Raw genomic sequence first — 14,580 nt, forward strand, 5'->3', positions numbered from 1 at the left:
TTCTAATAAAATAATAAAACAAATTTTAAGAAGAAATTTTCCTCAGGTACTTACACAATATTGAAACATGGGGGCAATAAAAAGCTGAGGTTTAAAAAGAAAAAATAATTGAGACAAACCTGATTTCCTTTCTTGATAAAAACAACTAAATTAGTGGGAAAGGGGAGGCAAGGTGTGCAATAAATTTAGACCTTTGATATACATTGTCTCCATAAATCTTTCATAAAAAATTAATTCAAATTGGCTTTGAGATGAACACTGTCAATTGAATTGAAAACTGTCTGATGGACCATAAACAACAGAAATAATAATAGCATTGATGTATCCACCCAAAGGGAGGAAGAAACAAAGACCACGCTAGGATCAGTGATAGATTTGGATTCACAAAGCTTTTATGTTAATGATCTAGAAGGAAGAAAGAAAAATGATATAATCATTAATTTAACAAATGTTACTAAACTGAAAAGTATGCTTCACACATCTGGAAGCATTATAATAGAAGATTGTGAAGGATAGAAACACAGTCGCTATCTGAGTGAGAATTGACTTCGAGCCAAATCCACAGCCATTTCTCTATCCATATACCAGTTAGTTGAGTCAAATCACACTATGGTGACCACTTTGTAACTGACTAGAGACAAATTCATTCAGTTCAAGATAACAGCCAGCACACCACAAGCAGAGCAGTTAGGGATATTCGGGAAAAGGGAGAGAGAGCAGAGATATGGACATTGAAGCCATTGAAGTGAATATAAAGAATCCAACCGCTATGGCTCCTACTCTCGTTGACCCTCCAGCGTGGCCCAAGCAGTGAGAGATGCTCTAAAATCTGCCAGCATCTGAATGTTGTGATGGAAAAGGTACACAAAATACAAACCAATAATGATAATCAAAGGTGACTGAACTGGTTTAAATGGAACAGTTAAAGAAGCATAATAAAGTGTTAACATTAAATTCACATTGCATTTTAATGTTTACAAAATGCTTCCACATGGTTTCATTTGATTAATACCCTGAGACAGTCAGGAAAAGCATGATTAATAGATCCATATTCCTCCTGAACCTAAGTAGGATCAAGCAAATTGCCAAAGAGAGGATCTGCTTTTTCTACTATACCTACTCATACCTTTTAAAGCAACTCACAGAGAAGTGCAACCAGGTTTGGACACAGATAAAAATCATAACTCAAAAACTTCTTTTTAAAAGAAAAGCAGACTGTATCTTCATAAGACAAGGACTTTCCACAAACACCGAATATACTAAATGTATTCTTTGGCCCCAAATCTGCATACCTTTTTTCCTTGCCTTTTTCTTCCTTTTTTTTTTTTTTTAATACTTGTTCTCAAAAACAACGGGAATATGGGAAGCAACTCAAGGGAGTAAAAATGTTTAGGTACACGGATTACAAAACAATCTTTCTGGGGAAATCTCAAGTTCTCATCCATAAAAGCAATGGAAGCTTTTTAAAAAAAAATTTCAGAAGTCTCTAAGGCCAGGAGGCTCTTAAATCACCTATTTATTTTATTTATTTATTTTTTTTTTTTGAGAGAGAAAGAGAGAGAGAGCAGGGGAGGGGCAGAGAGAGAGATTCCCAAGCAGGCTCCTAACTGTTAGCGCAGAGCCCTATGCAGGGCTGGATCCCACGACCCCAGAATCGTAACCTGAGATGAAATCAAGAGTGGGTCGCTCAACTGACTGAGCCACCCAGATGCGCCCTCAAATCACTTTTGGCGTTAACTTTAATGTCTCCATGCCACCCACATAGTAACATCCATTCTCCACTGGGGCATTGCTCTACCATACACAGACATACAGCCTGGTTAGTCTGCCAACACGATTGTTTGCAAATGATGGCCCCTTTCAGGTAGTCTGAATGAAACATTCCATCAGAAGAATGTTATTTTTATGTTAAGGCACTTTTGTCATGATGCCTTGCAGCTGTTGGCTTCCTTTTTATAATACTTGCTTACCAAGGTGTAAATATAGCACAAATGTGCATGTGCGTATGTGTGTGCGTGTGAGCGTATTTTTCCAAGTGGACAACTCAATCAGTATAGTTTTCAGCCAAACACATTAATAGAAAAGCCCAGTTAATGTCTCTTAAACATAAGTTAAAATGATTATGTACAACAATACTGCATTGCTAGAGTAGATCAAATGACCTCATCAAAGATGTTGGAGAAGGTGTCAAACTTCTCCATTTAAATTTCAAAACTTAACTGTGAAAAGCTCTCTAGCTAACCATCTGTTTATCTAGTTCCTCCTATATATAATCAAATTTCTTTCTAACAGGAACTCTTACATTGACAGAGTAAATGAGTCCAAATATTTGGCTTAATAGATTTTCACTTTAATGAATCAAATAAAATTAATCTTTCAACTGAAGTAAAGTTTACATTTGTCTGTTTGATCTACAATATTTTTGAAGGATATTCATAATATTTTGTACACTATCGAAAGCATATCTACTTTTATTTGTATTACAAGCAGCTGGCCTGTGTATATAATCAAAGATGAGAAATGTTTTTAATTAGGATATCATCTCAAAGTTTTACTGGATTTTAACTGCATTTATAAAAAGGATCAAAGCTTGTGAAAATATACTTCAGAAACATTTTAATTCATAAAAGTGTTAGGTATCCATAATTCTATTATATGCATTAAATTTAGGGAAATGATTTGGCTACAGACAATATTGCAAGCTCAGAAAGCCTAAATAAGACATTCTGAAAGATTCTGTGGTGAGAAGATTTATTAAATAAAGAAAGCAAAGGGCTACCGAGGAGAATGGGGAAGATTATTTACTAATGTTGATTGGTAAAAATTGATGAATAATTAGGAGAATTAATATTTCAACACACCACCATCTCACATTAGTCTCCTTTCTACCATAAATGCTAAGTATTTCTACCATATATGGAAAGCAAAGGAAGGGAACTATTTATACTGAAAATACCTACACTTCAAAAAGAAATCTTTTGGTGATTAAAGTATCTAAATAGTACTCAGCACTTGGTTTTCACTAGTTAATTAATTCCTGAGAGCACTGAGGTATTTATAAAGTTACAGTATCTTTTGCATAAAATGACTAATTAAAATCCTGATTTAGAAATTAATCTGTGGATATTTTCTTCCTTCAAATTATGTATATATGATAAGGAATCATACTTTATTACCAATCCTCAGAATAAGAACTATATCTGCACCTATAAAAACTACGTATATGTAAATATAACATGCAAACTTCTATTTACAAATAATTAGCTTCCAGGATTGTTTAAATGATCACAAATTTCCAGCTCACGCCTTGCAATCGTAATCAATTTATCACAGAAATAATTTTGGAGGCGTAAAATCAAGTGACTCATATTTGAATATTTCATATTCAGCGTTTAAATATTATTGTCATCCACCTCTTTATTCTCCTCATTGCCAGGAGATGGCGCTGTGGGTTTTAAATCGCGGCGCTAAAATCCCACAGCCAAACTGAACTCTCGGCAGTGTTTCTTAATTGATGGACACAAGGCAAGCCTTAAAATTGTTCACCTTTTTTCGTGCGAACAATTTGTCTTTTAAAAATGCTTCCCAACATTCGGTGAAGATAAGGTTCCAGGGAGGAAACAAATAAGTGTATCAGCCCTAAGGGAGTGCAACCGAATGCAGGAATGCAGCTAACCAAGGAGGGAATGAACTCTTCCAGAAACTTCACTAGTCTTCCTCTATCTCCATCTCGTTCTCTGGGGTCTCTGAAGTGACAGGCAAGCGTGAAGTTTTTCTGCTTGCCTTCCTGCGCCCCTCCCCTTAAGAGTCCCCACAATCGGAAAGCCCTCGCGGAAGCCAAGTGGCCCTTGGTGGCGAGCTAGGAAACCCACCAGCGCGCCCCTGTGGGTCGCACAGTCGTGCTGAAAAAGCTGTTTCTCCGGGGCCGAGGGTTTCCCTTCTATGTCTGTTCAGTCTTGAGGATGACCCTCTTTTCTTTAAAATAAAGGAAGATCTTCCTGAAAGAACTTTATTTTTAGATCAACAGGTTTCAACTTTTTCCTGGGCGAAGTCCTTGGAATTGCCAAGCGCTTCTGAGCAATTGCAGTGCTGGGGGCCTTGGCGCGCTGCCAGGAATGTTGCAGCTCCGGTAGCCCCAGCACTCTCGCTGCCCTCTTCATTAGCCCCGCCAATCCCAGGACACACGTGGAACCACGGTACGTCTCTGCAAGTGAGCTGTGTAGGAAGCACCTGGCGAAGAGGGTGAGAAAATACTGATGACAGAATGACACAGGAAGGCTTGACTTCAGGCGCTTGATAGGCTTGAGTCTTTCCGCCACCGAATGGATCGTGCTTTCCCAAACGCAGCGAGGTTCGGGACGATGAACCCCAGCGGTACAGGCTTCAAGCTGACTCAAGTGCCACCAGACAGCACTGGGCTGGCGAGGGGCAAATGAAACTTCAAGGTCAGCGCGCCTCTGATTGGCGCTGGGGGCACGCCCTGCTTGCGCGCTTCGGACACGGCCCGGGAGGGCTCGGAGACCGCACTCCGGGGGCGGTTTCCCCGGATGGAGCCGCGCTGGGTTCTCCGCGGTTCTGGCCACCTGCGACCCTCCAGGCTGGGCTCCTCCAGGAAGGGGCAACCCGGAGAGGGTTCCCATCACTCTCAGGAAATTTGCTCTTTCAGAACAGCTCCCAAGCGAAAGTTCATGTCATTTTTGGCAAAGTTTGCTTTTCCTTTTTAGAATGTTCTCTCTCTCACACACACAAGACAATTTTCCCTTTCAGAAAACACAGACTGACACCCAAATCCCAGTGTTGGGGGTTCTCCTAACTTTTTTAATCTAGATAAGTAAACTGTTCAGTAGAGCTATAGAAACAACAAAGAACAGCTCCTGGGTTTGCTCTTTCAAAGTACGTTGGATTGTGTTCTGTTCTTACTTTATTTAGGTTCCTATTTAAAATTTCAAGCAAATATTCATAAAGAAGACCACTAAGAAATTTAATTATGACCTAAAAAATTAGTTTGAAGTTCAGTGCTGTAATTTCACTGGGGTGCTGGTTGCTGAATATTTTAGAATCCTTTCAGAGCCTTAGGTATGTTCCCTCCTGCTGTAACAAAACTGTATCCATCTTTGCACAACATGCTCCGGCGTCTGTACATTTGGTGTTCAACACGCAGCAGAGAAAGCTCCCTGGCCGGATGTGTGTCAGGCTATGAGCCTGGCGGCATCAACCCGGGTAGCACCAAGGGCACCCTGCTGGACGTTGGTGCCTGATGTCCACCCGCCCTTGCGGCCCTCGGAGGGGCTTGATACGCCTCCACCCTGCTGGGGACGGAGGAGACGTCCCCCGTGTTTCTTGTCCCCCAATTGCTTAGGTAACTCACAGTGACCTTCTCTGAAACTGCTGAGTCCGAGTATTTAACTTCCTATGCATCATTCTCAAGGGGTCATCTGTGGGTCAGGAGTTTTCGCCGCGGTCTCATTTCCTACCCTTTCTTCCCGGGCAGCCACTGGAGGGGTTTATTTTGGTTTGTTCACTGCTACCTTCCTAATTTTCTAGTTGCATCGGGAGCCCGGGTCCTTTCTCAGCTTCTTGGCAGAATAAAGTTCAAGCACAGTTATCCAGAGTTCCTGCGGCCAGAGCAGCTGACGCCAGTCCTCCACTGGTAGAAACCAGGGGCGGGATCCCACTCAAGTGAGGAGAGGGAGTCTAGGCCATGACTGAGGGTGGTGACGATTAAACCAGGTAACGAGACACCAGGCAGATGTGTTTTCATTGCCTTGTAAGATAAATGCAGTGTTAAGTGCCTGACAACTTCCCAGAAGCAATCAGCAAAAGTTTACGAGTGCATAAACCTCAAAGAGCATTCCCCAACGGTTGTTATAAGGCCCACATTCAGAGCTTCTATAAATTCTCCGGCAGTTTCCCAAAGCTAAGTTTCCAGTAACTATTAAGCAACCACCTCCTCCGGGGAGACCGGGGGGATTTTCTTGAACCGTCTAAGAGAGAGGTTTTTGGCTCCTACTAAGTGAAATAAAGTTGCGCAAAAGTTTGTTCCAGAAGTTTGGGTGGCCAGGGAAGAGTAGGGAGGTGGAAGAGGGGAAGGAATGGAGGTGAGGTCTGGGAAGGGCCACGAGGTGCTCTCCTCGGTGCTGAGTTATACAATAGCGCCCATGGACCGGGGTCCGGCGAGGGCCCCAGGTCTAGCCAGGACGGGCGGTGCCTTTGCCACCTTGCGTGGTGCTCCACCTCGGCCATTTCGGCCCTGCGGGGCATGGCCCTGTGTGGCGGCCAGCAGCCAAACACGAACTCTACCGGACTGGGGCATGGTCGATCCTTCGCCCGTCTAGTGCCCACAGAGGGGCCATCAGGAACGCAGGCGTAGCGCGGACAGTGCGGGCCCACAAGATGGGCAGGCTGGATGGAGAACCACGTCAGACATCCGGGGACGTGTCGCCACTCCGGCCAGAGACGCGACGGTGCCAGTCTCAGTCCTTCGGTAAGTGGCCAGAGGACTTTGGGGAGTTGCTGTCACGCACACACCAGGCTCACCTATGTTTACAGAGAACCTTTGTTTATGATCCCAGTGAAAACAAAGCTGCTAATTGAGAAGCAGCACCAGGAGCGTGTCTTCAGCTTCCTAAAGGGAGAGGTTAACAGCTGCAAGCGCCGGGGGAGGGAAAGTGGGAGGGAAGCGGGGAGCGAGAGGCCGCCCTGCACGTAAACGTGCTCTTAAGCCCCCAGCGAGACACGTGGGCCGGCTCAAGCCTTCCAGAACCCCCGGCCTGGGTCCTCGGCTGGATAGCTTCCCACAGCCCGATAGCATTTTCTCAGTCTTCGGATTCCAGTAAATCCGAAGGCGCGAAAGTAACCGACGACAGCGTAGTAGTTCTGTCCCCTTGAGACTGACTCTCAGGCAATTATTTTGGAAAGATGCCGCAGAGCCCCTTTTCATTCTTTCCAGGTGAAAATGCAGACGCCTCGGTGTCGTCCTCACCCCTCCTTTATGAAATAAGGCGCCCAACTGTTCTGATATTACCATTCAAAAACAGGTTCTGTGGCGAACCTCATTTGTGAATCTATTACAGAGATTAATAGATTATTTCTCCTTTTTCAACTAATTCTCAGTGGGGAAATTTAACCATATGGTAAGGAGAGAATTAGAATTTCATCACATTAGAGCAAAATGTAATGAAAAGAGTCCAACACCTGGGGCCAACTCTGAAAGCCACAATTAAAAGGTTTTTAATGAAACCAGAGAAACCAAAAATTTCATAGGCTTCAGTAATTCTGCCACATAAGAAAGATTTATTGGAGGCGTTGGGAAATATTGTTTTTACTTATGTCATAAGGATGAAAACCAGCCGCTAAATACCATGTGCTCCCAGATCGAACTCAGGAGCTAGAGGACCGCGTGTACCATTTCCCATCCGGAAAGGAGCACTCGTTTTCACAGCTCTCCCTTCCCAGCCCTCCAAGAACAACCGAGGCACATCCAGATGTCCCTGAATGGCTTCCTGGCTGTCGGTTATGTCTCCGGGTAAATAAATACGCTCAAGTGCCCCACTTGGTGTGTGAGAGGATTTGACTCCTGGTGGAGTTGACTATTCTGAAACAACTGGATTTTAATCTTGAGGAAAGTTTGAGAAACCAGTTTTCTCCCGCGTAGGAAATCATATGCTTCGTGATCACCATCACTGTCACAGTCATTTGGAGACCGCTGAAAAAGCACCCCTTCCTTCTTTCTTTTCTTCCTTTTTTATTTTTTAATCTAATGGGCTGCATAATCAAGTTGTTCTCCATTTTCTTTTTTTTTCTTTTCTCTTTTCTTTTTTTTCTTTCTTTTTTTTTTTTTTTTTTTTTTTTTTGGTCATCCAGATAGGAAATGGGCAATGGGCGTGCGGGGTGGAAATAAGGCAGTGTGTTCCAGGGGTACGACTGCTTTGCTCCCTTACTAGCTGAGAATCTTGGGTGAATTTTCGGCAAGCCAGCGGGACACTACTTCGCCCCCTCCCCCCGGAAAGTCCCGTCACCAAATCCAGATCATTCCACGAACAGGGGTGGAGTATAATTCTCTCCCGGAAGGGTAATTTAGCACAAGATGAGACAGCAGTGGCGAGGGAAGGGCAGTGGGGGTGGGGTGCGGCGGATGGGGGCGTTTGCTCTCCCCGGGACTCCCAGGCTTTGCCGCCGAGCCACAATTTGCTGAAGGAGCAAAGAACATCCTCGGCTCTAAGTAGGGCTTTTAGTGTGCTCATTGATGAGTGAAAGTCGCCACACATGTCAAGCTAAAGGCAGTTGTTGGGTTACTAACAGGACCCAGCGCCTTGCAAACATATGCGCTAAGCTGTGTATACAGATGGCACGCAGAATAATGGAGCAGGCGCCTTTTATAAAGCTCTAGCTGCTGCCTGTCTTCAGACCTGGGAAATGAAACTATTCAGACTCGCGGCCAGATAGCGCCTGCGATTGTTTGTTACCGTTTTAATCCTATTAATTAAAACGTTAACCTGATTGGGTAGAAAGCGCTGTCCCAACAGGCGAGTCTTCTTCATAATAACCTACTCAGAGATAATGATGTAAAAGACTCCCCCGTCTGTGGCGGCGGCTGGTTGATGGGTCCGGAAATCTCTTGAAGGTGAATCCAAGCAAGATAAACGGTGCGGAGAGGCGGCGCGGGGCTGGGCTCAGAGCGGCGGCGGCAGCGGCGGCGGCTCCACTCCCTCCGCGCCCACCCTCCCACCATGCGGGGCCGCGGCCCATGGTGAGCCCCAGCAGCCAGCACCATCGGCTGGAGACGAAGAAGAAGAAGAAGAGGAGGCGGAGAGCGCGGGGGAAGGCGAAAAAGAAAAAGAAGGGGAGAGGGCTGCCAGCAGCACCGGGACCGACGCGCGCACCAGCCCAGGAGCCCGGCTCGGGCGCGTCTGCGGCGCCGCCTGACTCCCCTGCCGAGGCGGCGGCGGCCGGCGCGGCGGGCCGGGGCTGTGCGCCGGCGCCGGACCATGGAGCGCGGGCTGCACCTCGGCGCAGCCGCCTCGGGCGAAGACGACCTCTTTCTGCACAAGAGCCTGAGCGCCTCCACCGCAAAGCGCTTGGAGGCGGCTTTCCGCTCCACGCCCCCGGGCATGGACCTGTCCCTGGCGCCGCCGCCCCGGGAGCGCCCGGCGTCGTCCTCCTCCTCGCCCCTGGGCTGCTTCGAGCCGGCTGACCCCGAGGGGGCAGGGCTGCTGCTGCCACCGCCTGGGGGAGGCGGCGGCGGCGCGGGAGGTGGCGGCGGCGGCGGCGGCGGCGGCGGCGGGGTGGGCGTCCCCGGGCTGCTCGTGGGCTCTGCCGGCGTTGGGGGCGACCCTAGCCTGAGCAGTCTGCCGGCTGGGGCCGCCCTGTGCCTCAAATACGGCGAGAGTGCGAGCCGCGGCTCGGTGGCCGAGAGCAGCGGCGGCGAGCAGAGCCCCGACGACGACAGCGACGGCCGCTGCGAGCTGGTGCTGCGGGCCGGAGGCGCCGACCCGCGGGCCTCCCCGGGCGCGGGAGGCGGCGGCGCCAAGGCGGCCGAGGGCTGCTCCAACGCCCACCTCCACGGCGGCGCCAGCGCCCCCTCGGGGGGCCCCGGCGGCGGCGGCAGCGGCGGGGGTAGCAGCGGCAGTGGCGGCGGCAGCGGCGGCAGCGGCGGCAGCAGCAGCAGCAGCAAGAAATCCAAAGAGCAAAAGGCGCTGCGGCTCAACATCAACGCCCGGGAGCGCCGGCGGATGCACGACCTGAACGACGCGCTGGACGAGCTGCGCGCGGTCATCCCCTACGCGCACAGCCCCTCGGTGCGGAAGCTCTCCAAGATCGCCACGCTGCTGCTCGCCAAGAACTACATCCTCATGCAGGCGCAGGCCCTGGAGGAGATGCGGCGCCTCGTCGCCTACCTCAACCAGGGCCAGGCCATCTCGGCCGCCTCGCTGCCCAGCTCCGCGGCGGCGGCGGCGGCCGCCGCTGCCCTGCACCCGGCGCTCGGCGCCTACGAGCAGGCTGCCGGCTACCCGTTCAGCGCCGGGCTGCCCCCGGCCGCCTCCTGTCCGGAGAAGTGCGCCCTGTTTAACAGCGTCTCCTCCAGCCTCTGCAAACAGTGCACGGAGAAGCCTTAAACACACCCCCGGAAAACACTAGACCGACCCCAAAGCTAGAGGAAAGTGAAAAGCTGCCCCCCACCCCTTTTACTTTGGTCCTCTCGTAGTTGTGAAACACTTGCAAACAAAACAGAGGCGAAAACTGAGAAGTATCAGAGACAAACGGGACTTTTAGCCTCGACATCCCCAGAATCTCGGTCTTTGGGGTGGGGAGGGAGGGAGGAGGGAGGTGGAGTTGGGATGAAGTATGGATGTTTTTTTTTTCTCAGAAAAGTGGCAACTTTGGTGGCAGCCTAGACCGCAAGGAAGCTTAAAATATAAGTTGGGAAGTAGTCGCTTGGTTATTAAGCGTGGAGAGTATTTATTAAATGGCAAAATACTAATCCTACTAATAATTGTGAATTTGGCTAGTGCTGAGGGGCAGAGGAGGAGTCCGGGGTTGGGTGGCTTGTGGGATGAATATTCATTCAGACAAATCAGAAAGGGCACTTGAAAATAAATTTTGATTCTGAGCCAGGAGAAAAACTTGAAATGTAGACTTATTTAAGTGGGGGAAGAAAACCAGAAAGAGACACATTGCTATGAAAGACTTGTATTTTTTATTGTCTCTGAACTTTAATCCTGTGAAAATGCTCAAAAGTTTTGGCAAGAGTGATATAAAAAAAAAAAAAAAAAACTGACTGTGGCTGAAAGAATTGCATTTAAAAATATTTATGTGCACCTTGTTACTTTTCACTCTGCAATGATGTATTAACAATTCATGGTATTTATTTGTTATTCTTCAATGACCCTTCCACATCAACAATATTTATCATGTGTTAAGGTCATGGGTCTTTTGTGCAGATTTTTTTTAATGCCTCTAAAATTCTGTTTTATAGATTAACTTATACTGTGTGCCAAGTGTTTAAAAGGTTTATTTGCCAACAAGTATGAAGAGACATATTGATGTATCTGAGCTGCTTAGGTTTATCAAAGGTCACCTGGATATTTTCAGTTGCATCATCCCTGTATTTAAATTGAGCTTTAATAAATTGCTTCAGTCCAAAAATTACAGGAAGGTGTATTCTTAATTGATGAATGAATTGATCTCTTTTTTTGAAAGGGGACTCCTTTGCATTCTAAAAGGGAAGGACATCACAGCAATAGATCCTATAAGTAAGAACATGCTAAGCAAATATTTTTCCAGGCTGTGCTGTGCATTTTTAAAAGGTCTAATTTAATTGCTTTTAATATATATGTACATATATAAGTTATTTTAACTGTGGAGAATTATTTAAGTTAAAAGACTGGTTTGATTTGCCTATGGTGTGAAATCCTTTGTTATTTTTCTAAAAAAAAAAATAAAATTTAAAAAGAAATAAAATAAAACTAAGGAAGAGCAAGAAGCTATTTACCCAAAGTGAGCTTTCAGTTTTAGTTTGCATGGCTGTTTGCCTGCCTTTCTATCCTATGAAAATCAAGAAAACCTTTTTTAAAAATGGAGTCCTGCTATTTTCCACTCCTTGCAGATAATACAAATTCAGCTTGTCAGGTTGGACGGCGAGTTGGGAGCTATGATGGATTTACTGGCGGGTTTTGGATGTGTAAAGAATGATATATATATCAAATAGGTCAATCAGACTATGACAGCTATGTACGACCATTTGTATGTGTATCTATGTCAGAAAGAATCTTTATTAAAATATTTTGATCAAACATTTTATTATGCTGTGCTTTGTGGAAGGAGCAGTCACCTCTCTTCTGTGTTACTTTGCTTGAAAGGTAACAAAAAAGAAAGGAGTTTCAGAGAAGGTGGAACTAGGGTTTGGGCAGGGATACCCACTTAGGAGTAGCCCCACTTCACTTGTTTACTTGTCTGTAGGATGATGGCTGGGCCTGGTCATGGGAGGAGAGAGCAGTGGGGTCACTGGTGAGACCCAGAGGAGATCCAGAGCTCCTATCTGCTGGCATGAACTTTGAAGGCCATGCTGCCTCTGGAGCTCTTCCCACTTGTATGGCACTGTTAACCATGCCAAGGCCCATCAAAGAGGGTAAAGTTTCTTAAAGAATTTAATCAAAATTTCTATCTCCAACTGCCTGAAAGCCCAGGAAAAGAGATGGATTTGGATTCTCTGAGAATGGATTTTGTTGTGGCTTTCCACTTGTTTTTCTTTTGTAACAGGAAAATCAACCAGGCTTAATTATAAGTGTAAACAATGCCCATAGAGATTTTCAAAACTTACTAGTGTTGCTTGTTAATGAGATTTTTAGGGACTATATTGGGATCGGGTTGAGAATTGATTCTTTTAAAGAATGTCTGTGTAGGCTTGTATTTGGATCTTAATAATGTCCTCAAGTGTAGAAGGCTTGATTTTTGCTGTGGTGGAGGTTATGGAGATGGTGGTGGTGGTGATGGGTTGTTAGAGTGTTTCCTCTGTAGGCAGTAGGCTACATGCATTTTTGTCTGCATAGCCTCTGCTCATAATGATATCCCTAAATGACATCAAACTTAGTGGGGGGTGAGGGAGGATATTTTCTGCTCCACTTGCCATCAAAAAAGATTAATCAGAACCTGTAACTTTTCAGAAAACATAACAGCAAAAGGCCTTGAAGCTGGAGCCCTCCCAGTCAGGGAGTGGGGGTAGAGGGAGGGAACAGACCAGGGCAGCCCCCAGGCAGGAAGAGACCGTCTCTCAGCATTTACCAGACAAAGCCTGGGTGCGTCTAATTATGATTATTAAAACAATTTCCATGACGATGTCTAATATTATGTTAATTTGAAAACAACTGTGTATGAAAACTGTCGACTATAATACCTAAATTCATTTAATGAAACACATCGTTAAGGCAATTAAACCTCCTGGATGTGATTAAGAAACATAATTACGACACTGTTCTGCGCCATAATTGGGTGTCTTTAATCAAGGGGTAAAGTGATCAGCAACACAGCCATTAGTTTGTATTGTTCTGGCCCTGCTGTCCATCATTCTGATTAGGAATTAACCACAGCCACCATCAGTAGGTTTTTTTTCTTTTTGCATATTAACATTATAGGACATACATTTGCTGCAAGATTTACTGCTTGATATTTCTCATTATTAAGAAGGCCTCCTTGAAATACTCTGTAACCTCTGTGTTGTTTAGCTATTATTAGAAATTGTACAAATAACAAATCTTGAACTTCAGGAGAAAAAGAAATGCTCATACTTCTTTTATTCTTTGATCACTCATTCAATCTCCAGTCTTACTCTTGGAAGAGACTTGAAACGGATGGGGAAAGGAGAGGATGTTGAGGATAAGTTGAAATGTCAGGCGAATATGTACAATTATTAAAAATGGCGAGGTTAATAATATTTATTTTCATGTTGGTAATTACAGACAAATCAATTCTCTTTCCAAATCCAGGAGTTGGCCAGCGTTTGGTTCTAGGAGTAAAGGCAGGACACCTGAAAGGACCAGGAGAGGGGTTTCCCGTGATTTCTTAGGTGGCTCTCCAGATGGCCTGAAACTTTTCAGTTTCTTCAGCAGCAACTTTCCAAGAAGGAAACTGATTGCCGGAGGAGCAATTCTTCTCCATCCCGGCAACCAGCAACCCCCCCCAACCCCCGCCCCCGGGGGCTGCTTCCTTTCTGAGGTTTGAGTCCTGAACTGCGCGGCCCAGTCTGGAAAGTTGGCCCACACGCTTGTGGGCCGCAGATGTATTTCCAGTATGTACCATCCACGTCGGGACCGAGTGGCTGAGCACCAGGGGCATCAGTGTGGTCTTGGGGAAGTGTTCTCTGGCCGGAGCAGACAGGCTGGCCCCTGAGGCTGTGGCTCACCAGACGGCCAGAGCACCTCGCCCGCCTCTGAGCCTCCTCCACCCGAACCGCGCCTTAGGTAGGGCGCTTCTTCAGAGAAACCCCGCAGCATGGATCCTGCTACTTGTTTGTTAGAGCACAGACAGTAGGCAAATGAGGTTGAGCGAGGACCCTGGGTCCCACTTGGCTTTCTATTCCACCGGTTTCCTTCTCTAATTTCTAATTTCAATTGTCTTCTCTAAATTCTAATTCCTACTTAATCTCTTCTCCAGCTTGACACTAGGCACCTACAGAAGCGTCGGGGTTATTCGTGGGCTCCTACAGGACCAGCAAATGATCATCTTCGAAGAGCTTGCTAGTACCCCTCCTTCCCCTCCCCGTCTTGTGTGTGTGTGTGTGAGTGTGTGTGCGTGTGCGCGCGCGCGCATTCTGTGCTGCCTTCTCCACTCTCCGCAGCTGGGCATCCCCCCAAGATCCTGTGTTGAGCTTAAATTCTACTCCCTCCTATCCCACCCACCACCCATCCTTACTGTCTACAGCTCACCCAGGAGAGCCCAGGCTCACAGGTTTCCCTTCTCCACGAACTCTGGGACCCGGACGCTGGAACCGAACCTTTCCACGCGCCCTAGACCCTGAGATTGCCCCAGCATGAGTGGCATTGACTTTCCAATATAATGACTTATGAAAGATATAATCATGTGTTA

General features: G+C 46.5%; 1 protein-coding gene across 1 annotated transcript; it reads left to right on the forward strand.

The window, feature by feature from the left end:
* Positions 1-8,539: 8,539 nt before the first annotated feature.
* On the forward strand, positions 8,540-11,797 carry BHLHE22 (basic helix-loop-helix family member e22). The gene has a single exon (XM_019421243.2). It carries the CDS (start codon positions 8,988-8,990, stop codon positions 10,113-10,115), a length of 1,128 nt encoding a protein of 375 aa, XP_019276788.2. The 5' UTR covers positions 8,540-8,987; the 3' UTR covers positions 10,116-11,797.
* Positions 11,798-14,580: the final 2,783 nt, after the last annotated feature.

This window comes from Panthera pardus, unplaced genomic scaffold, assembly GCF_024362965.1.
Source record: "Panthera pardus isolate Hobbes unplaced genomic scaffold, ASM2436296v1 HiC_scaffold_7, whole genome shotgun sequence".
In the NCBI taxonomy this organism is placed as follows: domain Eukaryota; kingdom Metazoa; phylum Chordata; class Mammalia; order Carnivora; family Felidae; genus Panthera; species Panthera pardus.